The sequence below is a fragment of the Homalodisca vitripennis genome, unplaced genomic scaffold (assembly GCF_021130785.1).
Source record: "Homalodisca vitripennis isolate AUS2020 unplaced genomic scaffold, UT_GWSS_2.1 ScUCBcl_335;HRSCAF=2099, whole genome shotgun sequence".
Lineage (NCBI taxonomy): Eukaryota > Metazoa > Arthropoda > Insecta > Hemiptera > Cicadellidae > Homalodisca > Homalodisca vitripennis.
This window is the reverse complement of record NW_025776448.1, coordinates 28,624-55,373: the sequence shown is the minus strand read 5'-3', so window position 1 is coordinate 55,373 and position 26,750 is coordinate 28,624. Positions and strand designations below refer to the sequence as shown.

Here is a 26,750-nt window from a genome sequence, read left to right as displayed (position 1 = left end):
TTCAACCGGAGTTTTTCCCTTCACAACGAGGTAGCGAATGACGGCGCGAATTTCGCACTTGGCGGGAGATACGATCGACATTTTTCGCGAGAGATGGTACTGCGTCAAGAATTTTCAACACACTAACCTCGAATTGGTCTCGTTTAGAAGGGGAGTAGTCAAGCTACGCGGCAGTGTTGCCAATATGTCGAAAAAGTATTCCCTACAGGTGTGAGTACCAGTACACTTACTTTCTGAACGTGCCTCGTAGAATAAAATACGGGTACGGATTTTTTTATAAACCACTATAAGTATAATTTTATGCATTTAAAGTGCAATAAACTATATATTTCCGAAATGAGCATAACATTTGGAGCAAAATGTATATCTACGATTTCTTACTTGATACACAGGAACTTTGCTAGGCAACGGAATATTTTTAGTTTTTTTAAAAAAACTTTAGGAAAGTAAAACAAAATTTTTGTGTTTTTTTCTAATTTATCTAATTTCTTTAGGCACATTTAGATTCAGTAGTCTTTTCTGAAAAAAACCATGTATAATATGTTACATTTGGAGTAAGTTAATTGGTATAAATACTTGTCTAAAAAACCCATTACATATCAATCTAAAATACTGTGGCATTTCAGGAACAACCATTGCCAGCTCTAGGGAACATTTTCCATCACCACTGGCTTGTTTATTTATTTATTATTATTTCAACGGCATCCGCCAATATACAATAATTTCACAACATTTTCATGCAACTTAAATATGACATCAACAAAATAAATAACAACTAATTAAATTACAGAAAGTAGTGATTATGTTAACATATTGTTAACATCGTTGTTTTAATTCGATGTAATAATGTTGCCAAATTTATTTTGGTTACAAAATAAGTGGTTTAGTGATATAATAGTTTTCATTATAAAACAAATACCAAGTATTAAAGTAAGGTTCTTATCAGTGATTTTGAGACTTAATTGTAAATTTCTTAAAATATACTTACGGTAGTTAAACAAAATTAGACTTATGTGCTATTTCTGTATTATATTAGTGTATAAAATAATAAATGTGTAGTATTATTTAGTAATCATAGTACCACTTTAAATTTTAGTATAAATTAAAAACTGTTACTGTTTATTTAGCATTTTTGTGAATAAAAAAAAGTCATATATTTAATAAAATTGGACATTAACAATCTTTTGCACATTTAAGACATTTTAAATTTTATCTACTCTTTTTCTGTATTTTGTAGAGAAATATTATTTTCTCAGACCTTATTCTAAAGTATAAAATTATTCATAAAGTGATAATGATATTACAATTTAAATTTCTACTTGTTTCTTTAAAAAAAGTCATATAAAAAAAAATGTTGTTCAATAATAAAAATATATTATTTATAATAATTTTACAGAGAGAGTGCAAATCAATCAAACATTATCTCTCACTGCAAGAAATTTGAACTGCCAGTTCAAGGGTTTACACCTACACTGCGGCTCTATACAGAGTAAGACCACAATACCTGTAGTCCTCCCTCTCCACCGTAAGGCACCTACCGCAGTAAATGTGATAATCTACTGTACAAACACTATCTAGCTATAATACATGTAGTTAAAACCTTCACTGGTAATGTATACTGAGAAAGACCACCTACCATTAATCCTCCCACTCCACCGCAAGGTACCTACCGCAGTCGATGTGTTAATCTACTGTACAATCACTATCTAGCTATAATACATGTAGTTAAAACCTTCACTGCTAATGTATACTGAGAAAGACCCCCTACCATTAATCTACCCTCTCCACCATAAGGTACCTACCACAGTCAATGTGTTAATCTACTGTACAATTACTATCTAGCTATAATACATGTAGTTAAAACCTTCACTGCTAATGTATACTGAAAAAGACCACCTACCATTAATTTTCCCTCTCCACCGTAAGGTACCTACCACAGTCAATGTGTTAATCTACTGTACAATCACTATCTAGCTATAATACATGTAGTTAAAACCTTCACTGCTAATGTATACTCAGAAAGACCACCTACCATTAATTCTCCCTTTCCATCGTAAGGTACCTACCGCAGTCAATGTGTTAATCTACTGTACAATCACTATCTAGCTATAATACAGTAGTTAACACCTTCATTGATGATGTATACTGAGTGAAACCGGTTACTCTTAATCTTCCCTCTGCACTGTGTGGCCAAAAATAATCTGTAAAGTTTTATTGTTCTAGGACTTGGCTTTTTTGTGTTCATTCTTAAATAATGTAATTTTTAACAAAATTATAAAACTAGCTGTACATGTCTGCTTCACTGGCTGTAAATGAATTTTAATATTAGCTTTTTCGCTTTTATACAGCACAAAAACAGGTTATCTGCCATGTTTAAAAAAACAAAAGAAAGGAAAACAGGTACAAAGAATCCTTAATGCTTATTGTACAGAGTGTCCCACTTAGAGGTTTAAATATTTTGATATATATTATTATTATTATTATATAATAGAACACGGAACTGACATGTCCATAGTTTGTCATATAATTTAAAATGCCACATATTTTTTATTTCCACAGTTTTATATTAAATGTGTTTTGTAATTAATCACCTCAAAAACTTATTCTGTTAATTTTGTGCATTTTATCAAAACAAAATTATTAAACAAACAATACCTGCAAAGGAACTTGCTCTGGATGCACAGACATATGGATTTATGTGACCATATTTTTATTAATTTTAAAATGTATGTAGGAACTTTGCATTTTAAGTACTGTTTAAGGAAATAAGTTTATTTACATAATGTCTCTTTTGAAACTGCACTGTGTTCTTGTGTCACCATTGGAATTTTGAATCAATGTACTTTTGGAATACAGCAAGAGACATCACATCTACTATTATTTAAAGATTTTTGAAAGTTATCATAGAACTTGCTGTGACCCTTATAAAAGGTGCAAAACATCATATGTCAAGTCTTTGAGACAAGTAAGTCTGACTTTGGCAAAATAATTAACTGGTAGAGGAATTTACATAAAACCAGGAAAAAAATTATGTCCAAAATCTCATAACTTTTGTGGGAAAAATCTGAAGATAATTAAGACAGTGGAAGTGACAAAAAGAAGATCCATATATGGAATTTACTACAGTACAAATAAAAAAACAAAGTATTGAGGATGCAAATAAAACACAGTCCACTTTAACCACACGTTTTATCTAATCAATTAATTATAGACCAATGTAGATGCAACTTATGTACCTATATAAATTGCTTACCTTTATTTCCTTGATTAATGTTTTTAACTAATGTTATGGTACGTTGGGTTTTGCAGTTGCACCATTTGAGGCTACATTGGACGTTATTCATAAATACCCTTTTTTTCCTTTTTATTGTAAGTTAAAGCTCAATGATAATATAAAAACACTTTATTGTAATACTGCAATTAAAAATATTTCTTAAAATTGATCCTGTTACTATCCTTTGGTGCTTTCCTCAATTAAGATCTGCTAATCTTTACTTCTTCTAATTTGTACAAGAGTATGACAAATCTAGTGATGACAAACATTAATTTACATAATCCTCCAGTGAGCGCACTATTTTAGGACACTAATTAGAGCTATGTTATACAAAAACCATTTTGTTTTAGCCCAACTATGTAGTACTTAAAATACTAAACAATTACAACAATCATAAATTACACCTACCACAGAATCTAGTAGTCTCCATGAAAAATATTAAGATGGTATGCTTTGGGCCACCTGCTTCTAATTTAGAATACTTGGACCACGATACCAGGAGGCATCGTACTAGTTTACTTGGACTATAGATTGGACTTGGATTAGTAAACTGTTGTCATTATACTATTGTCTTTTTCCTAAATTAGTTCCTACACGTTTACAGGGGCTTAATGTTTCATAAAACAAATACAACCACACACACACGTGCGCGCACCTCTTTCAAGTGTGAATACAAAACACAATATAAAGTAATGTCAAAATAATTATTTGTATCATATGAGGTAGATAGTATTTTAGTTTATTGAGTAGCATAAATAATCGTACCATTTTGAGTAAAAGATAATTAATTTGCCTTTTACTTTAACTTACAGGACACACGCCTACATTGGCATTAAGAACACAAGATTATCTCCTGCATATTGATACCTTTAATTTTTAAATTTCAGTACAAATATAGATAAAAAGGAAACACTTTAAGGGGAGCACTTCGTAAAAAATCTCAAAAATTACAAATTTTTTTTTTTTTTTTTTTTATTAAAGTTTGGAATTTTCCCGATAACAATGGTGGTATTAAAATTTTTTTTATGATGACTAGAAGTGTCCGAAATATTTTTTTTTTAAATAGGCCTGCAGGCAGTTTCGGGCCTGTAGCAGTCACACTTTGAATGGTGCTGTTATAGTACTACTTCGTTGCAGTCATGTTCATGATTTGGTTGGCAGTGACAGTTTGTTATGTCAACAACTTACACTAACCAACAAAAACATCTGTTTTATAACCATTGCTTATAACCTAGGTAGCATACATGTTTTGGTTACTGACATTTCTGTTTTAGAGAGTGAAAAATTACGTAAATGATTATGGTTTTTTTTTGTGAGTTTAGTGGAGAGTTCTGAGTATTTTTTGTTATAAGTGTAGTGAATTTTATAATGCCACGTTCAAAGCCTGCTTTCAAGAAACGCGTTTTCAAAGGAAATCAACATAACCCTCCAACTAGTCCTAGGCCTAGTTTCTCAGGATCAAGTAACAATCGAGGTACCAATACTCCAAATGTGGATAGGCCAAGACCTCAAAGTGCATCTTCTAAGAAGGTCAGTCCTTTTTTGAAACAGTACCAATTGAATGAAAATGATGAGTCTGAAAACTGTATAGTTAATATAGGATTGTTGAATGAGGCTCTTAGTAACGTTTCAGTGTGTAAAAATTGCCATGGCCAACTTGTTTACAAAGTAAAACACATTGTAGGCCTAGCATCAAAAATTATAGTCAGCTGTTTCTGATTGTGAAAACACTATTACTGTGACAAACTCTGAATTAGTCAGCCTAACACTAATCAGAATGAAGCAAAGTCTGATAGGCCTAACACATTTTATGACCTAAATCTTCGTTTGGTTTATGCTATGCGTAACATAGGCAAAGGTAGAGTGGCTGCGGAGAAAATTTGCGCTTTTATGAATCTTACACCTCCGCCTTTGAGATATCATGAACATGAGCATTACTTTGGGTTCAATTGCTGAGTTAGTGTGTAAGAAGTCAATGCAAAGTGCTGTGCAAGAAGCTGTATCGGATAATGATGGTTGCAGAGACCTCGCTATAGCTGCTGATGGCTCATGGCAGAAGCGGGGTCACCTTTCACTAAATGGAGTGGTATCAGTGACATCTTTATCAACCGGTAAGGTCCTAGACATCGAGATTTTATCTAAAATATTGCAGATGCACTAATAGACTAAACAACACGCATGGTGATGGCTGTATCGCAAACTTTGAAGGTTCTAGTGGAGCCATGGAAGTTGCTGGGAGCAGTCGCAATTTTTCAGCGCTCGCAGGCATTGTATGAGGCTCGTTTTACCTTGAATACCTTGGTGATGGAGACAGCAAGGCGTACTCCAGTGTATGCGAAGCCAAGCCCTATGGTGATACTGCCATAACAAAGATAGAATGCATAGGCCATGTCCAGAAACGGATGGGATCGAGATTAAAAAATCTAAAAGCTAAGACTAAAACACTCCCTGACGGCTCACGACTTGGCGGCAAGAAACAAGCTAACAGATTCTGCCATTATTCAGCTCCAAAAAATACTACGGATTGGCAATTAGACGCAACACAAACTCTGTTGAAGACATGAAAAAAGCCATTTGGGCAGAGTTTTTTCCATGTGATGTCTTCTAATGAAAGGCCTCAACATGGACTATGTCCAGATGATGAAGAAACCCTGGTGTAAGTACCGCAAAGCCGTAAAATCCAATGAAAACTATGATCATGGCAGCCATTTTCACTTGCCTGAAAACCTAATGACATTTATTAAACCTATTTTTTCAAGATCTAGCCAATCCAACTCTACTGGGCAAATGTACTAAGGGAAAAACTCAAAATCCCAATGAGTCCCTCAACAATGTCATTTGGACCTACATACCTAAAAGAACATTTGTGGAGATTAAAACTTTGAAATTTGGCATATATGAAGCTGTTACAGCTTTTAATGATGGCTACATTGGCAAATGCAAAGTATTTCAAGAAATAGGAGTGTCACCAGGGCAGCATTTTATTTACAGCAATGAAAAAGCTTGACCGGCGGCGAATTTGGAAGGCAGAGAAAGCTCAAGAAGATATAGAGAAAAAAAAATTAGACAGAAGAAAAACTTACTAAAAAGAAGTCTGGAGGATGAATATGAGGAGCAGGAAGGAGATCAGCCAGCCTATGCACCTGGAATGTACTGAAAAAGGTAATAAAGCAGTATTTTTTCCGTTTTTTTGTGTTTTTCCGAAAGTTGCGGTTTTCAATACAAAAGTACATTTTTCTCAAAAACTACAAATGGTAGGAATATGAAATTTTTTTTGTATGTTTGTAGCACTGTTTTACATATGTGGAACCACTAAAAACATCACATTTCACTGAGTTCAATATTTATTATACATACATATACACATATTTATATAGGTTTTTGACAAGCGTTAAAACAAAAATATATAACTTTTAGGGTATATGCCAAAAAAAAATTTTTTTTTTTTGGTTCCACGTGTTCCCCTAGAAGCCCTCTTTAAATGAAAAAAAGAATTATGAAGATACCTCAAGTAGTTCTTGAGATAAGTGTACCTATGTTAACATTACGAAGATAGGGCGAAGTGCTACCCTTAAAGGTTTCAACCCATATGGGTTAGGATTTATTTTCAAATGGTCATTTCCAGTACAAAGATAGCTAAACAATGAAAAACAAGTTTTTCCGTGAGAATTAGTTATTATGTTTCTACAAGGCCCCCTTTTGAGTGCAAAAGAGGAAACACTAAAGTTTGTCACCTGTGTTCTTCAATTGTAGTAAAAACACCTCCCCACTGACCAAATTCTTTTAAGATTTCTCATCTGTGCATGTTAATTAATGTATAATTTGTAATACATGGATATATTTACAACAATCACTTACATAGTTTTTTCATTTGTGTGTTTTAACAAATGTCTCTTCAATGAGCCACTTTGAGTACAAGCATAGTTGCACAGGGAACAAATAAAAGGTTTTTCACCTGTGTGTGTAAGTACATGTTTCTTCATGGCATAATTTTGTGCAGAAGCATAGCTGCACTGGGAACACTTATACGGTTTTTCTCCTGTGTGTGTTAATGTATGCCTCTTCAACGCATCGCTTGTTGTACAATCGTAGCTACACAAAAAAACACTTATAAGGTTTTTCACCTGTATGAATTAATAAATGTTTTCTCAAGTTACAACTTGTAGCAAAAGCATAGTCGCAATGGAAACACTTATATGCCTTTTCTCCTGTGTGAGTTAACATGTGGATCTTCAAGGCACCACTTCTAGAACAAGCATAACTACACACAGAGCACTTATAAGGTTTCTCACCTGTGTGAGTTAATATATGAGTCTTCAAATTCCCACTTGTTGTACAAGCGTAGTTGCATGTGGAACATGTATAAGGTTTTATGCCTGTGTGTGTTAACATATGTTTCTTCAAGTTACCATTTGTAGTACAGGCATAGTTACAGAGGGGGCACTTACAAGGCTTTTCGCCTGTGTGAGTTAACATGTGTTTTTTCAAGGCACCATTTCTAGAAGTAGCATATCTACACATTGAACACTTATAAGGTTTCTCACCTGTATGGGTTAATATATGATTCTTCAAATTACCATTTGTAGTACAAGCATAACTGCACATGGAACATGTATAAGGTTTTACACCTGTGTGAGTTAATATATGTTTCTTCAAGTTACTATTTCTAGTACAAGAATAGCTACAAAGTGAACACTTATATGGGTTTTCACTTTGGGTTGCCATTTTATTCCTCCAGTGGCACATATGTACAAGTATAGCTGCACAGAAAACAGTTTTCTTTCCTTCTTTACTTGTAGCCTAGCCACAATGTGTAAAAGTGTACATTTTTGCCAATACTATGAATCTATAATAAATAATTAGGCTAATCATAATAAATCACTTTTGCATGGAATATAAACTAAATGAAAACCAATGTTAATAATATTTATCATTTAAGATTTTACTTGATACACAACTTTTATAGCATACATAATTTTATTTTGTTTAAATGACATAAACAAACAACATTTACTGATAGATATTTAATGCAAATACCAAGTATTATCTAATAGCAAATAAATGAGCCAATATTCTGATCACAGAAAAGTCTATCGTGGAAGCAAATTGCATTAGGAAACTCTGATGTATATCACTTGTGTTTAATGAAAAATTAAACACTTGTAACATTTTGATTTGCATGATGCACACATGCAAAATAAATTGTGTCCTCAGTTATAACTGCTTCCAACAGCTATCACATTGAATCTGAAACAAAGAACAAACTTATACAAGAAGTTTTATTTCATAATTTAGTGGAGTAGAGTAAATTTGCCTTTACACATCTATAATTAAAACATTATTTACTGAACATTGTAAGATTTTCAAAGTGTAAGGAACATTGTTATTTATTAATAATAAACTAGAATACTAATTTCTTATTGCTACAAGAGAGGCACAGGTATGTATTTATCATAGTAATCAAATATCATTAACACAAGTAGGGATTGTCAATAGCAATGAGTTGATGTCAAGCATCACATTTAATGGTTAAGACTACTTCCAATCGGACCACTGTTGTGCTCAAATACAAGAACCTGAGCACAAACTGCGTAAGCTCACTGGTCACATGAAGATGACGCACAGTGGGGGTAAATAGCACTTATCCATGGCCAAAATTATACCTTCCTTGTAGTTGATATATTTAGGTTTAAATTTATATTTTATGTAAATTATAATTTTGTAATCTCATCACAACAAAAACATGGTTTTTCACGAAATTCGAATGACTTATCCTTACCGTTCATGACAAACTGAAATGTGAAATGATATGAATATTTATTTTTATTATATATATTATATATATATATATATATATATTATAATATGAATATAAACAAAAAAGTACTTATATTGATTAAAATAATTTTACAAGGTAAAGAACGTAAATGTGAACATAAAACATGAATATTTTAGACATTAAAGTGCCTAAACATTAATGAATAAGTATCGATATTGTGATAGTTCTCATGGTTATTGAAAAGCACAGTAGTAGATGAGACGTTGGTAAATTTACTATATGTTTCTAAATATATTTTATACACAAAGAACTACAAACCACGTTTTAACAAGGGGAAATTTGTGTACTGGTGATCAGTTGTTGCCCACGAATAGATGCAGCAGATTCTCGACGATGATGCGCCAAAATAAATATAGAACATACGAATTATACTTAAATATTAAGTACTTCGGTTGGTATCAGATTTTAGTGAAAATAGCCGCGGGATCGAATATCGAAATCGATTCATCCCTAATAACAATTTAAGACATTATAGAAATACATGCATAATCAACATGTTTTTCACGAGTCCGAAATGCATGCATAATTCACGCATATTGAGGTTCTCATATTTGGTGGCAGCTTCGGTTACAATCCTACGAAAGTATCATGGCTCCGCATTTATCCCACTGCCGGCCAATATATGAAGAATACATCAGAGAGTTATCTGCTACGGAAGTGCGGTTAGTTTGAGATCTGTAGAATCGGTGACGGGTCTTTTACACTACTAATCGTTGACTCAACGACCCTTTCTGAGAAAATAACAAATAAGACAGGGTCATTTAGTCTACAGGTCGTTGAGACAACGACCCCATTTTGATATTTAAGATTTTCTACATAGGTTCGTTGTGACAACGACCCAGTAAAATGAATGAAAAGGGTCAATTACTCAACTGGGTTCGTAGCAACAACGCCACTTTTAGCCTGTTTAGTTGAATATTTCAAAAGATGGGTCGTTGTCTCAACGACCCTAAATTATATTAAATGCTTATATTGAGAGAACCAGGTCTTTTACTCAACCATTCTTTGTGTCAACGGACCAATATGGAGAAATGTATAAGCAATGTGAAGAAGGGTCGTAGCGACAACTACCCATTTTTCAACTTAATGGATAAAATATAGTAAGAGGGTCGTTGAGACAACGACCTACTTTAAACTGTTCAGAGGTTCTTTTAGTCTACTAGGGTCTTTGTGTCAACTGCGTGCAGCCGGACAATGTGGCGAGATGTTGCCGCGCACCAGTCGTGCGCTGAATGTTGCGCTCGTATTGATGTAGCGTACATTATTCTCTTGCCACTATAAATTTACAAATGTAATAATTTGTTTTGTATTAATTTAAAACTATATTAATATAAACCCCTTTTACCGGATACAGATATACTTTATAAGCAGTAATGATAAGACATTACCAAGTAAGAGTGATAAAAATGGAATACAAATAAATATTAAAAATGGAAATTGTAACGATAAGTAGCAATTCTAAATATCAAGAATATAGATCAAATTAATAATAGTAGATAAAAATTACATACAATTTTGAAAGTAATCGGTAATTTAGCTTATATACAATGAATTATTAAAACGTAAATATTCATTATTTAAAACTTACATTTTTACGAATTAGTTTGATTCTCTATATAAACTATACAATTCATGCCAAATAAATATATAATTTTATAAAATTAGTTTATTTGTAATATTTAAACAAATTAATAGAATTTTAGTGCTGTTCACAGCAAAATTGTACTTTTATTTTTCGTTCACTCCTCTTCTAATTTCAATATGTTATTAACTTTATCTATATCTCTTAATTTATAAATAATTTACTTTGTGGATTGAATAAAGTTGATACTTGAAGTTTAATAAATGCTTCTAATACCTGCACGGAATATTGATATATTCATGTTCATACACATTTATGCTTATTAATAATGTTTGAGGTGAAAAAGAAGTCATGGAGAGTTTCTTTAGAGGATTAAGAATTAATATATTAAGATATAATCGTATCTAGTAGTCTAAGGAGATTCTTCACTGTAAGAATAGGTTAAGTGGCTACCATCATTTAACCATTCATCATTATAGAAAATTAATTAAATGAGGAGAATTACATTTCGACTATGCCGACAAAACGTGTCGTCAATACATCTTTTAAAAAGGAGAATTGAAAATAATCCCTATGAAGTTATATGCTAAATGTATTAGAATGTGACTAATAAGAACTAAAAATAAATTATGGAAGCTACAAATATGTTAAAAGTTACATCATAAAACTTCTTTTTCCGTTTCAAACCACCATATAGAAATCATGTGGTACAAAATGTTATTATAATTTTAAAATGCCCCTTCTAGAATTTTGTGATTCATCTTTGCTAGTTTGTGATTCTAGCATTAGCTCTTAAAATTATGATTCGATCTAATCCTTGGAGTTTGTTATTTGATTTGTCAGTTTATAGTTAAATTAAAAGATATAAATACTAAATACTATTTATTATTTTCAAGTCACCAGAGATCTAACCATATACTTAGTCTAAAGGAACAAATCATTAAAGAATTACGACATGTTATATATTAACGTTCCAGCTCTCTAATGTCTCTATACTACAAGAGTCCACTGCAAAAGGGCTATGGACTTAGACCTCAGTATTCTACCAATTGATCTAAAATTATTTATTAACAATTCATTAATATTGGAATCTTTGAAACTGTTCAAGCAAGCAAAATTTCAGTTATTTAGTGCAAATAGAAATGTTTCACTTCCGACTTCAGAATTCTAAAACATCTTTACTGTCATATGTAATTAGTGGGAAATGGATTTATACGTGGAATTTTCTTTCATAACCACCATTTACCATTTATGTCGGAAATGCCTGCTTTGCCATTAAAAAGGATGTTTCCGTAACGCATCTGTCATGCGAGCAAAATTGAGTGTGAATCTAAGGGTATCAGTGAGGGTAGCTAGTGTTACATGCAACCAATTGTACTCATATTTTAATAACAGCCACTAAAAGTGAAATTGTTAAAAGATAACTAGCATAAATAACAAATATAATATATTAATTGATAACAACAATTAACATTGAGTATTGATACAATTGTATCACTTAAATTATTGAAAAATGCAGTAATAAGTATTGAGCCTTTTTAACCGTTACATACATATGCGGTTATTTTAGTAATTGAGCAGTAAAAACACGTTTGGGTGTATATAATTTAATCAGTAGTTTATTTCAGTCAATGCATTTAGTAGTACAAATAAAGCGAATTTCTCTCTCATCAACTATGAAGTAGACAAATGTCTGGATATATCTCGCCCATACCAGTATTCGACCGGCTTCCCGACTTTAATATTAATTTTAGAAGTACGATTTTCAATCAATATTTTTCTAATTACATTCTTTTTAAATTAGATTATGTTACTTCCCTTGATACACTCGTCAGTTCCATACACAATCACCAAAATGTTAAAATTTGTATGTTTAAAAGTTATAATTTTATGTTTTGTACTTTAATTATTTTATTTTTTACGAATTGAAAAACACTACATATATACAGCATGTTTTGCATATTTTATGAAAATGTTTTAAATATAACTAAACCTATAGTATTATGTAAAGAAAAGAACTTGGAAAATGGCTAGAAAACGAAAATATCCCCCAATAACATAAAATTTAAAATTATTACCTTTAACAGTTAACTTACCCTCTGCAGTTCCCTCGACAATAGTAAAAAAGTTGATTAAATAGAGTAACATTTCAAATATTTTTGTTTTAATGTTGCAATGTTAAAGGCGTTTTAACAAATAACTTTTCCTTTCTTAAAAGGTTTACTGTTAATAACAACTATATAAACTAATTATGTCAGATAGTATATATAAATTATTTGTATTTTAATATTTAATCGAAAATAACATGTGTTTGTTTATAAAAAAGCTCATGCTAATAGCTAGTTTGTGAAAATGCTTATGTCTGCAGTTTAGAAAAAAGTTGGAAAAGTATTTATGTGTTTTCGGATAATGTTTCGCTATTTAGAGTTGGATCTATTAGTAGATGAAATAAAATAGTCTTCAAAATCTTTAATAATGCTTATACCTGTTTCATAAATAAGCAATTAAAGTATAAAGGTTTCTATTGGCCGAACGCAGTAAAGCCTATGAGGGCTGGAAAGATATAATTTATTTCTGTTCACAGGACATCTTGAGAACAAACTGACATCATATTATATATAATAGATATATACATTATAGGATTAGATAGCCCAAAATATATAAAACGCTGCAATAAATATAAGATATACATACTCGTAATACGGGTAACTACGAACTAGTTGTGCAAAGAAAAAACCATTCTTTTAGACACTTTTAATAGAACAATATATTTTACAGTTACATTGTTTTAAAACGGTAAAGATATGATTAAAATGGTTTTACAAAAGCACCAACAATTGCTCTACAAATAGGACATGTTAGTGGCAGGCGTATATGTGTTGTAAATAGTTCCATCGCCATTTGTGACCTGATGAAATATTTCATCCTCGGTCATAGAGACGGCGCACGGCCTGCACACTACATTGTGTCCACAAGGTGTGGCCACCCTGGTTGCCTTCATCGTAAGACACACGTTGCAACGCGTGTTTCCACTTCCTGGTTCTGAAGCCCCTTCGTCGTTTAAAGCGAGGCCCATTTTTATTTCGCTAATCTGCCGCTCGATTTCATGAGATGTCACAAATTCAGTAGTGTCATTGATGGTCGGCACGAGCCTGTAATTTATATACCTCGATGGTCTTACGTCGGATTGTGCTCGCTGCATCTTTAAATGACGTTGCCTCTTATATCCAAGAAAATAGTAAGTAAAATTTGTAGGCTAATTAACAATATATTTTTTCTAACCTCACATATATTTTAAAAAACAAATTATTTTAAATTTCATTCATTATTTTGCATTCAGTTTATTTCTGTTTTTATCTGCAACAATTTATTTTCAAATGTGTCATCAATTTTTTTACTATTGTAAAGTTTTTAACTATTGTTGAGGGTATTTTTTAATCACTGAATCTTATTTAGAGTTATTATATCGCAGGGTTGTATTGTATTTAAATGTCGTGTGATATAGGATATTAGGGGTTCCCTAATTTCTGCTAATTTTTCAGTGTCAGATGTGGTTGAGGCTTGAGAAATTTATCTTATTGCTGACACCTGGTAGGTAGGAGCAGATGTTATAATATGGAAGAAAGGCTATTATGCAGACTTATCTCTTTACCCAATACCCCTCACGGAATTTCTGAGAATCGTTTTATAACCCCTTCCACGTAATTTCATTAGACCCATTCAGAAGGGACACGTAAACTAGAGACCGGTTGCAATAAAACTATTGCATTGTCTGCTAACGACACCATTTTGAGGAAGGAACCACCTCACCCGAGCCTTTACCTGAGACTACCTCACTGTTGTTTCTGTAGTTCAAATCAAATCAAATCAAATCAAAATGCCTTTATTTACAAGCGTTTCTCAGTACATACACTGTTTTGCAGAACAACTCAAGTCATTTAATGGCCTTAAATACTAAATAACAAAGAACTTGTGATTAAAACTAAAAGGAACAACATTGGATTATACTAAATACTAAAACTTATACACTAACAATTTAAATACGTTATTTATCACCACATATGTAGTCCTTAAGTTTTAATTTAAAAGAATTGCAACTGTATTGCTTAAGGCTAAGGGGGAGGTCATTGTACAATTTAGGGCCGAAATACGAAAAACTTTTCCTCCCGACTTCATGCCTGACTTTTCGAAAGTCAAGAAGGTAGCCATGGCGGGTACTGCGTTGCGAGACCCCCTCCCGGAACAACAACCGCTCGCTCAGGTACTGCGGCTCCTGGTGTGATAGGACCTTGTGGACCAATGTGCAAGTCAACATCCTGCAGACGGACTCCACTGGTAGCAGGCTGGCAGCATCTCGAAAGGGGGACACGTGATCAAAACGTTTCAAGTTGAAAATGAAACGCACCGCAGAGTTTTGAAGTCTCTGAATACGTTCTACGTCCCCCCGCGAGATGCTGTTACCATAGGCTGGATAGCAGTAATAAATGACGGAAAAAACCATCGACTGCATAAGCTGAAGCTTCGCAAATTCCGGCAGTAGAGATCTGAATCTGTATAGACCTCTTAATCTGCCAAGTGCACGTTGTATGACATAAGTGACGTGTTCAGAGAATGTTAAATCGCTATCAAGCATGATGCCGAGCGTTTTCACCCTGTCACTCAAGGTCAAAAACTCCCCATCAAGAGCAATCCCCACACCACTGTCTGTCAAGGCCTGTATTGTGTTGTGTGGTATAGTATGAAGGACAGTGCACTTGCCAACATTGAGCTTTAACCCATTGTCTACAGACCATTTACTGATGTTTTCAAGATCAGAGTTTATATGGGCAAAAGCCACCTGAACTGAGCTAGGGTCATAGGACAAATGCAACTGGCAGTCATCAGCATACATATGAGCCGTACAGTGTTTAATACACTTTGGGAAGTCAGAGGTGTACAGGTTAAACAGTACAGGACCAAGACAACTTCCCTGAGGCACACCTCGCTCCCTACTTAGAGAGGCAGATGTCTCGCCCTCAACCCTTGTCACCTGGCTTCTTCCTCCAAGATAAGACTTCACCCACTCAATAGCGTTTTCTCCAAAGCTGTAATAGTGCATCTTGGCCAACAACATTTTGTGACTAGTTGTAGTTAGAATATTTAAGTTTCATTCCATTGATATTTGACCATAGATTAATTTAAACTGTTAAAACTATCCAATGCTAACAAACCTCTTTTAACAACTTATACACGTAATTAACAAATCGATTACATGGTATAGTTGATACGCTAAATATTCTACAATTACACGATGGGATTAGCTACTGAGTGGTAAGAAAGGTTTGATATCAGGTGATGTATATAGTGTCGACTACAGTAACTCACCTAGACTTATAAATGAACTCAGTCAGATATAATAAAAATAACACACGGGTAGTGGAGCGCACAGAATTCAAGTACGTATATGTTACAATATACCTAATATATTATGCTCAGCCGAAAAGCATGAGTATACATGCGCCAAAATGGAGCTCCTTCTTGTCTATGTATAAATAAAGATTCATATAAAATTTAAAGCATACAAAAAAAGACATTTTTAGAAATATCTTGCGGATGGATAGGGTACTTGTGTTACCATGCCACATCTAAAAATGTCATATGACTGTATACAGTTTGCTTACAAATTTATTTCTTCTGCGATTTTCACTGTACGGTTAACCGCAATAGCAATTTAAAAGTGATCGCTATAAATCAATAACCATATATAAGTCAATTCGTTTTCGATATATTGTGCGGTCATACAGACATACAGAAATTAAATCTTTCGTCCTTCTCAGATGAGTGGCTTCGGCACTGTCAATCGAATTCCTCATAGTGCATGTTTGGAGTTGTAGTTGTCAAAATCTAGTATTAGTGTTTTCATTTGTTTGCAACGTTTTCATTTTAACTTTAATTTTAACGTTGGGTACTGTTTGATTAACCATTTAATAATAATTAGAAACCTCAACCTGTTTCCGACAGAAGTAGAAATATGAATGACAGTTACATTATTTCAGTTTATGTACATGAGTGAAATATACTGTATTTTGAATACATAAACAAGAAATGGGAATCATAACAAGAAATGTATGTCTTAAAAATATTTCTTATATTTTATAAATACAACTGTTACCAGACTTTAAATCTAGCTCAATAATATACACGTATAATAAACAAAATATTTACATATAATACTTATACAAAGTATTTACCCTTATATCTGATGTTAGGACTAAACTCGGCACAGACGCAGCGCCTTCATGCCTACCGGGCTAGGAGTTGACTGATTGACCCTGTTTCGTTTGAAAGCGCTTGTTTGGGACGGAGGGGCGTTGAGACAACGATCAGTTGAGTAAAAGCCCTAGAATGTCTTATTTGAGGTTAGATGCATTATAGGGTCTTTGAGTCAACGACCCCTTAATACATATATTTCAACTTATTCTGAAACTAGGTTGTTGATTCTACGAACCTTTTTCTACTTTTCAACTTTTAATTTATATTTGGGCCGTTGACACAAAGATCCGTAGTGTAAACGGCCCAATTTAATGAATTAGATAAAAAATATGGAAAAAGGGTCGTTGTGTCAACGAACCCACTTGTAGTTCTATTCTTATATTCGGTATATGGGTCGTTGTGACAAAGAATCTTTGGATTGAACTTTTAGTTTTCTTAGTAAATCGGGTCGTTGTCACAACGCTTCGTAGAGTAAAAGACCCCCTGTTATTTGTTATTTTTTCAGAAAGGGTCGTTGAGTCAACGATTAGTAGTGTAAAAGACCCAACACTAATATTGCAAATACAAAAATAGGGTCGTTGAGACAACGATTCGTAGAGTAAAAGAGCTGCCCCCGTAGAATCATCTAGTCAGTAGACACATGTACAGAACAGTCACCTTTCATAGTTATTCTGTCTGTCCTCATGGGCCACTGGCCTATGCGAGGATCTTATGAAACAGAAAACGGGTGAGAGTCAATACAATACAATGTCGATGGTACTGATAAAAAGTACAAGGGCCACAGATAGGATTAGAACTTGCGCTATCTCTACCTCAGACTCAAAGTCCAACGTCTAGACCTCTCGGCCATCGGCACGAGCCCTCAGAATACGAACATAGTTAACGTAATCAATTATCACAAAATATTGGCTCTTAAATATTTGGTGTTTGCCTTTAAATTAATGCAAGAATAGAATCACAATTATTCAACTTACACAGTAAACTAAACACACGAAAAGTTAAGTTTAAGCCACAGCGTGTTCGCTATATTATAGCTATGGACTACGAAATAACATGACATTAGGCTCCTCATACACGCTGGATTATTTCGTTTCAACAGTTAAAATTATCGACCAACCGTTACGTGTGGGTGAAGAATGAATAGTTTTGATCGGAGGACTGAAGGGATTTCAGCTAGCCGCTGTCCATCCAATGCTGCTCTGACGACGAAAACTTATGTGCGTGGTGGATTTGGCCGGATGGCTGTCTGCAGACTGACAACAATATTACGTTGCTTTTACACTGGCAAGTAAAGTTGCGAGAGAACTTGAGAATGTGAATAAGATAAGTAATTTTAATCGCGGGAACTTGGTACAGCATTATCGCTCGTTGTTGCGGGAGTCAGTACGAAGTCTGTTCTGTTCACACACGGATGTGATGTCTCAGCAATGTTTATAATTAATTAACGGCTGACACCTTTGTCCAATCCTTGCAAACAACTGTCCGGCGATACTGGTTGCGGCGCTCTCAAGTTCTTGCGCCCGTTTAGACTAGACAATTTTTACTGTCTGAGACAAAACTTGCGCAACTTTTTTCCAATTTAAAATCAGCTAGTTCAGTCAAGCTTTTGATATGACCGAGATAGCAAAACCTAACAAAACTTTCTTTTGTAATTTGGACACCCGTCCACAGACCAAACCGGGGCCTCGCCGAAATACGAAGCGGCGACTTAAAAAGTGTAATGTTTTTTTATTGCACTTACGGAGAACGCTCGACACTGACTACGAATGACGTAGACGGCAGGACGGTACCACAGGGTGCCGCTGATCTGCCGCAAACTTCAGACATATAGTTTTTCCTGCCGCCCAGTTCTCAGGTAATTCTGTCATTGCTATCCATCAGAACCATCAGGACCTAAACGTTCCTTCTCGATTGTACTTGTTGATCACACTAATACATTAAATTTAGTTTGAAAAACTATATACATATTTGAGTATGGATTAAATGAGTAATTACAATTTTAGGGAATTAACTCAACATATTTTTCAGTGTGAAGTCATTGTGTTGATTTTTAATAAAGAAACTTATATTTAGATGTGATCAAGTTACCAGATGTTTTATAAATCGATTATATGTATTGTACATACAAAATTACGAAGTTATGGTTTGCGTTAGTTCCGCAATGATTATCTAGAAAATTATTGTATCAACCTCAATTTCTTTAATATAACAATATATTACAGTGTAAATCTTTTTAATTGCATATGTAAGAAAAGCTGGTGTCTGAAAGAAGACATGACCAAAAAATAAAACAGATAATGTAATTTACTAAATTTATAATTTGTTATATATCACGTTAAAATTATTTCTAATGTTAAAATATATTACAAACTGAAAGTTTTTAATAACATTTTAGATGAATATAAGGGTAACAAATATGAAATAACAAAAAAATTTTAATATAAAATGAAGCACTATAATCCTCTGTGCATATCTACTATTTTTTATTGGCTTACTGATATAGGTCAGTATGTACATACTAATTATAGATAAAAAAAGTTAAATTACCAGAGCCCTTATGTAATCTGAGCTTGAATTTAGGTATTATCTCCAAGGATAGTTTTCTTTTTTTTGCCAAAAGTGAAGGGTGGTGCTGAAGGCACCAAAGCTTACAGTGATGCCCAAGGGAATTACTGATTGATTAGTACTTACCCAAACTCAGATCACGTTGGACGATCTGCCATTTCTCAGATCCGTGTGTTAACCTTTGCATGTAATCATCCTCCTAAAAGAAAGAAAGTGGTGTTGAAATGATAAAATAAAGTTGCAAGTCATTAAATGTGGAACTAGTTTTCTTGCAAGAAAATATTAAGTAATAGTTAGGTGAATTAACAGTATTTGTATTCTCTGGCAAGTTGTGTTCCACAGTTCATAGTTATGACCAGAGGCATTTGTAATAAGACCTTCTAAAATGTTAGTTGTACGTGCTATCACGAGGATGTTATTCATAAATCACTATCAGTCCAAGGCAACTCTAGCTTATGGCTGGAGGCACAAAATGTTTTATTTTACTAAACACTACATATAAAACTGTACACAATCACAAATATTTATTGGTATTAATCAAATCAAATCATGTTTATTGCCTTAAGACTTCTACAAGTATTGTCAATGTCTATTTGCTGCCAGATGGCCAAGTAAAAAGTACATGTAACAATGTACTATTCTAAAAACTAAATAAAATAAAAATAAAGTTCCAACAGTAGCATTTACAGCAACATTATATTAGTTCAGTGGTTTGAGACAGTTTTTCTAGTACTTTGTTTTTTAAGCAGGCTGCATTAAAACTAGTCAGGACAAGGCATTAACAATTGTAAAAAGTAACAAGATTGTAACAAAATGTATACAATTTTAAAAAATTCCCTAAAAAATATATAAATCAGTAATAGGTATAAAATTCTACAGTAAATATAAAATTTAACAATCAATATATCAAATTATACAAACTAGAAATAAATCATTTGCAGTGAGGAATTTTTCAACTGAATAAAATTGAGATGTTCACAGAACCAATGGTAAAAATTTGTGTGTAAAAGTTTTTACAGGGTATTTAAGAATGAGATGCTCAATTTTATCGTAAATCTTAAGTGAAAGGACTGAATGACCATTTAACTTGCCCAATCTGTGAGAGTGAATTATTGTTTTATTTTTATTACAGGTGTTGTAGTTATGTACATCACTGGCAAGTGTTCCTAACTGTGGCTTTCTCATTATATTATATAAAGGAAGATAAAATATATAAAGGTTTATACATTTTGAATTTCCATCTTCACAAACAGAGGTTAACAATAGTCTTGTACAACAGCCTTGCTCTAACAGCTTTTTTTGCAACAATAAAATGTTGTCTATTTTACTACAATTTCTCTATAGGACCAGGCCATATCTAATGATTGACTGAAAGTATGCGAAATAGGCAGTTTGAACATACTTTTCAGGGACTTTAATAACACTCATAATTCAGTTGTTTTCATCGGTACTTTGGGATTATACCGACCACACCCAGACATGAACCGTTATTTCACATTTCGTTTCTACTGATTACTAGATTAGCGTAGAACAATATTTCGTCAATATAAAACAGGAATTGTCTTATCGCAAACCCCTCCCCATCCTCAGACAGAGGTCAAAGTCGAGCGTCTAGTAGATAACGTGATTGCAGTCTCGCCGCCCGTTCAGCTGGTGCATCGCTTTGTTGTACTTCCGTGTTTTACCTCTACATTTCTCCAAACACAAAAATTCAACAAAAACAATCATTTACCAAACTAAACTCTTTATTAAAAAAACACTAAAAACTTGTTTTTATTCTTGATCACATTCCGCCACCCAAAATGCGAGTGCCTCCGGCCATCAGCGCGGGCCTTGGCAGCACCTTTGGTGCTGCCCCGCGCTGATGTCGATGAAAGAAAAACATCCCTCGAGATAGTACCTATCAGTAAAATATCAAATTCTAGAGGGGCTAATCAGAAATATAAATTGAATTGTAATGGAAAGGCAATTATGTACCGTGCAAATCACGTGATGCCGCGCGGCCTGCCGTAATCAGGATTCTCGAGAAAGATAAGATAACAGCGACAACAATACCGATCACAATACCTGGAAATGCTTGTAAGTTTGTAATTTTGTAATTGAAGAGTTGTTTTTTCGTTCTATCATGTTTGTTTCTATAAATTTCTATTTTTGTGTTCTTCATACTAGTGTGGTCGGTATAATCCCAAAGTACCTTTTCATCTAATGTTTTGATGAAATAAATAATTTGATATTACAATTAATTTAACTTAACAAAAGCTTTCAACATCCTAATTATAGTAATGTTTAATATAAACAATATAAAGTACATGAAGTAACTTTTGGAAATTTGTAAATGATGATGAATACGAGGAAATTGTGTGAGATATGCAATTGAAAGTGACCGTTCTTGGTGAGCAGTAAGAGAAGTTTGAGGAGTGGACTACCGACAGACTGTCTAGCAGACCATCTTCGTGACTGTACTGGAGGGAAGTGTGCCTGTTTGGGGAGAATCCTTTCCTCTACTTCACAAAAACGGTTACTCACTAATATCTCGGCAAGCTATAAATACTGTAACATTTCTCTAATGTGTAGGTCTAGGCAAAAGCTGGTATTGTTACTTTCATAATGTAATTGTTACATTTATTTTATTAAAAATTTGTAATGTATGGTTTTATGTATTATATTTCTTGTTGCCAACAATTATATAATATCAAAATAGGATAATATATCTAATTGTTTGATAATAACAATCGACTAACAAATGTAGACCATTTATTAGTTTCCACGAAAGTGGGTAAAGTAAACATTTATTACCTGGCAACAGTATAATAAGTGGCCACTAACACAATTGGATGATTATCGATTTTAAATATCGATACTATCGGATACGACATATGACCTATAGATATTCATAATTAATCATTGCCAGCTTTCTTAAATTAGACTAGTGCGTCATTAACTGCTGTTGCTAGTAACGCCATTTCGAGCTGTTAGTTCATTTATATAGGAGAAGGCTAGTGATGACAAGAACAAAGGTGACGAATATATGAATATTGGCTCAAAATAATTTTATAAAAAAAACTAGTTTCAGAAGTGAGTGCATTGCCAATCATCTTACAGAATGTATGTATAAACGAGAAATTATGATTATTGGTGGCGATCCATTCGAGCATCTTTTAAATGCTATGAAACATGTGTACCCTGTGCAGTAACAGTTAGTACTACGCAGCTCAAGAGTACTTTTAATACAATTTTAAAAAACAAATTCATTTCTTTTTGGACTACATATAAACAAAATAGCTTTTCTATATTAACATTTTTAAAGCCTAAAACTTAATTTAATTCAACATCATTGTTGAACATTTGTTCAAAGTAAAAACGTGTATGGAAATAAATTCAAAATTAAAATCATGTTTCGTAAAAAAATAAATATTAATTTGCAAATTATATTAATATTTATATATTAATTTTTAAGATTAATAACTAGCCAAACCATACTGTTAAAAAAAATATCTATATAAATCTATTATCTTATTTGGTCCGACATTCTGTTTTCTGTCTTCTAGATGGTCATGAATATCGATGATTCCATATCATTTGATAATTATCATCCCATTGTGTTGGTGGCCACTTATTATACTGTTTCTTTAATTTTCTTCCAGGGCATTTCCTTTTGATTAACAACACCTAATAATATAAATTGCAAAAACAGTAGAACGAGGCTACTAATATTTTTAATGTTTTGTGTTTTAAGTTGAACATCCTTTTTAATGTATGTACATTAAACAAATCTAATCCCAAGACAGCCAAACAAACCATCTAAAACGGGGCCTCCAATGTATAGTAAATAAATCGTCGTTTCTATGGTTAGAATGGCTCAATAATATCAAGGTAGCTAATGCGAGAGTGGTACTCACAAGTCGCCTAGAACGTGTAAATTGATTCAGTTTTACATATTTGTTGATTTGTAGTTATGTTCATTTTGATTCTATATGTCAATCTTGGTTGAGAACTGTGTCAATCGCTGATACTCCACTCCACTTCTCAGTTCTATCATTCTATCTTCCATAACTTCCATTATTTACCGCGCCTGTCACTCAAAACAGCCAAAACATTGATCCGCCAGACCCGGTCAATTTTTTTTCTGACTGGCCAATTATGGCAGGCTCATGTATTTAAACCATGCAATTTCGTCGTTCTCTAATATTCTCAAATTCACGCTGCAAAACTTGAATATTTTTCAACCTGTAGGTGTATAATCAGGGATTTTTATTGTTTATCACATTTTCATCACTACTACGACTAAATGTGTTTAACTGATTTGTAAAAATTTTGAGTCCTACAGCGAGGGATTCTATAAATAGCGATGAATGTCATAGGTAGAGTCTCACAGCGAGACGTACGTTCTACAATAAAGAATCCCCTAGTGATGAATATCATAGTTTAGCGTCAGGCAGCAAGGCGTCTTGCTGTAGGATTCTTTCCTGTAAAATATCTCGCTATTGGGCGTCTATGGCAAATAGGCTTATGTTTAAGATGTGCATCAAGGTTCCATCTAGGCTCTTTACCATTTAATCTGCCTGTGTTTCTATAAGTAATATGTGTCTTTTTGCAGATAATATTAAAATGCTGTTGCAAAAGACTTTTCCCAGGATAATGCGGGCGATGATGGCCGGTGTGGTGGTCTGGGTGCGGTTTAATACTATTCTAAGTATTTAGTTTTGGTGTTTCACCGTAACATTTCGTGCTAGAGACGAATATTCTCAAGGAAGAACTGGTTCCCACTTATTCCTGGTGAAGCATACAGTTTTATATTTGGCAGTATCCACCTTCATTCTCTACTTTTAGTCATGGTTCCAGGAGGTTGAGTTGTTCTGAATAAACTTGCACGATTGACGAGGATTCGCTGACCGTACGAATAATAACACGTCTTCAGCGTAGAATGCGAGGTCCATTCTGGGAGCTAACGGGATGTCTTTGGTGTATTACAGGTATAATACTACCGTATCGCAAGGTTTAGGAAAAGGAGGGAGTGTGATTTGGTACTATATTATCCTTTTGGTCACTTTCAACAATAAGTTATCAGTCATCTTAGATTGGGAAATGTTGTCCGAGGATTCTCACAAGCATACATTATTTATGTATCTTAAAATAGTTTTTTAATTGTCTTGAAGCTCCGATAAAACTTATTTTATCAATATTATTTCTTAAATTTAGCCAGATTCTTCACAGGTGACGTTCTTTGCAATTTTTTATGCACAATGGATTAATATACAAGTAGTTTAATTTTTCAGCTTAGGAGTAGATAGCCAGAAGACTGTTTAAAAGAGGTAAACATTTCAACGGCATTGTCTATGTCCTTACCAGTTTCATCATAGTCAAGATATAAAGGGTTTTATTTCCTTACATACATTTGATATCATGTTAGTATCTGAAACCCATTTTACTAACAAAAACTTCTTCATACTTCCCAATTTTGTTTACAGCAGCAATAAAACTACTCACAGTGGGAGTGCGATAGTTATAGCGATCGTTCTTTATTTTGTATCTCACATGTCTTTGACTTCTATTAAGCTTCTATTAAGTTATTATTCTATTAGGCAAAGTACTAGTGTTAGAGGTATAAGAAAGAGAACCAAAACTGTTAGTAAAGTATGTAAGAAAGGTGTCTATGCTACATGCTTTGGTAACAACAAATTTTAAAATCATTCTACACCAAAAAATTGTGTATAGACTCCTTTTGTACACAGAACAAAGTGCATCATTACTGTAGTAGACGTGTTATTTTGTTTCAAATAAACTTTATTGAGTTTAGTATGTTTATAGAAGTTTTATGAGCACAACATTAAAGTTATACCAATTTCGTAGAACATGATTTTTTAAATTTTGTATATATATATATATATATATATATATATATATATATATATATATATATATCCAGGCCATGTGTACAACTTTTGTATTTATAAAGATAAGGGCTTGAATTTTTGTATATGTGTTATAAATTAAATGCACCATAAGATAAAACAATAATATTGGTGATGGTTTGATTTTAAGGGACGTTATGATAGTTCAAACTTAAATAAAATGTGTATAAACAAAATTTAAAATAATTTACAAAAACTAAAATTATGTTAAATAACAAAATTTATATAAGTGTCAATATATAACTAATTATAAATAAAACAACCTCAATTTCATCACTGCCGGACTTAAAATAAAAAAGTTATGAATTTTCATAAAAGAATCTGCATTATTCCTTACATTACAAAAAATAACTCTGGCACTAAAAGGTTTAAATAGACTATAAGACTTTACAAGCTTCCAAAAATTTAGTAAAATTATATTCAAGCTATTAGTGCTGTGATGGAAGATTGGATGAGCCCGTTGACTATTTGTTTACTTTACTGTATTCTTAAATTTAGCATTTCAGAATAATAAGTTTTCAAAGATATGATACAAAAAAAACTTACATCGACTCAATTTTACCCTAGTATAACACAGGGATGATACGTGTTTTACGGTATACTCTTAAGCCTGTGATACAGATGGATTTAGGTCTTGGATAAATTTATCAGCCTTACAATTTTCTGGTGATGGAGTACGTGCTTTCTTAGTAATCAGTTTTAGTGGCGGAAAAAGATTGATTTTTGATGCCTCTGTATAAAGAGCATCGTTTGTAATTTGATGTGTACTCACCATCACGTAGTACACATTTGGAGGGAGAATTTTTAGATTTTACGATTATACAATTTGTAGTATTTTGATCAGAAGCGCATTTTACACAACGGTCTGGGAGCTAGCAGTAAGACTTGGTACACCCTTTCCGCTGACACTTTTGTCATTGTACCACATCATTAAGTTTATGCAGAGGTCCAAATACAGTTTCAGACATTCAATAGGAATTAAAAATGTTCCGCAATGAATTAAATGAGACGCAAGCTCTAAATCAATGAAAAATATAGATAAATCGTGTTAAGTTTTAGCACTTCTTAGTTTGATTTGCTTGTTATGTATGATTCATTTCTAACAGTAGTATGACCATAAGCGTTTATAGCTGTTTTATTTCATTTGGCTCAGTAGAGAAGTGCATGTTTTTAAGAAAACCCTTGTAGGCCCTCCTTCACTTGATTTGGTATGTATGAAAACTCGCCTTAGGCTCAGTTAAGTACTTAACGATAACACGGTATGCATCAATGGTTACAGTGTTAATATTTACTTTGTCCCTAGTAATACATTTGTACGAATAAAAG

General features: G+C 33.1%; 1 protein-coding gene across 1 annotated transcript; it reads right to left on the bottom strand.

The window, feature by feature from the left end:
• Window positions 1-7,228: 7,228 nt before the first annotated feature.
• On the bottom strand, window positions 7,229-23,562 carry LOC124370582 (zinc finger protein 79-like). The gene is made up of 3 exons (XM_046828876.1): window positions 23,412-23,562; window positions 19,639-19,711; window positions 7,229-8,521 (listed from the first exon to the last, which is right to left on the bottom strand). Exon 3 carries the CDS (start codon window positions 8,018-8,020, stop codon window positions 7,367-7,369), a length of 654 nt encoding a protein of 217 aa, XP_046684832.1. The 5' UTR covers window positions 8,021-8,521; window positions 19,639-19,711; window positions 23,412-23,562; the 3' UTR covers window positions 7,229-7,366.
• Window positions 23,563-26,750: the final 3,188 nt, after the last annotated feature.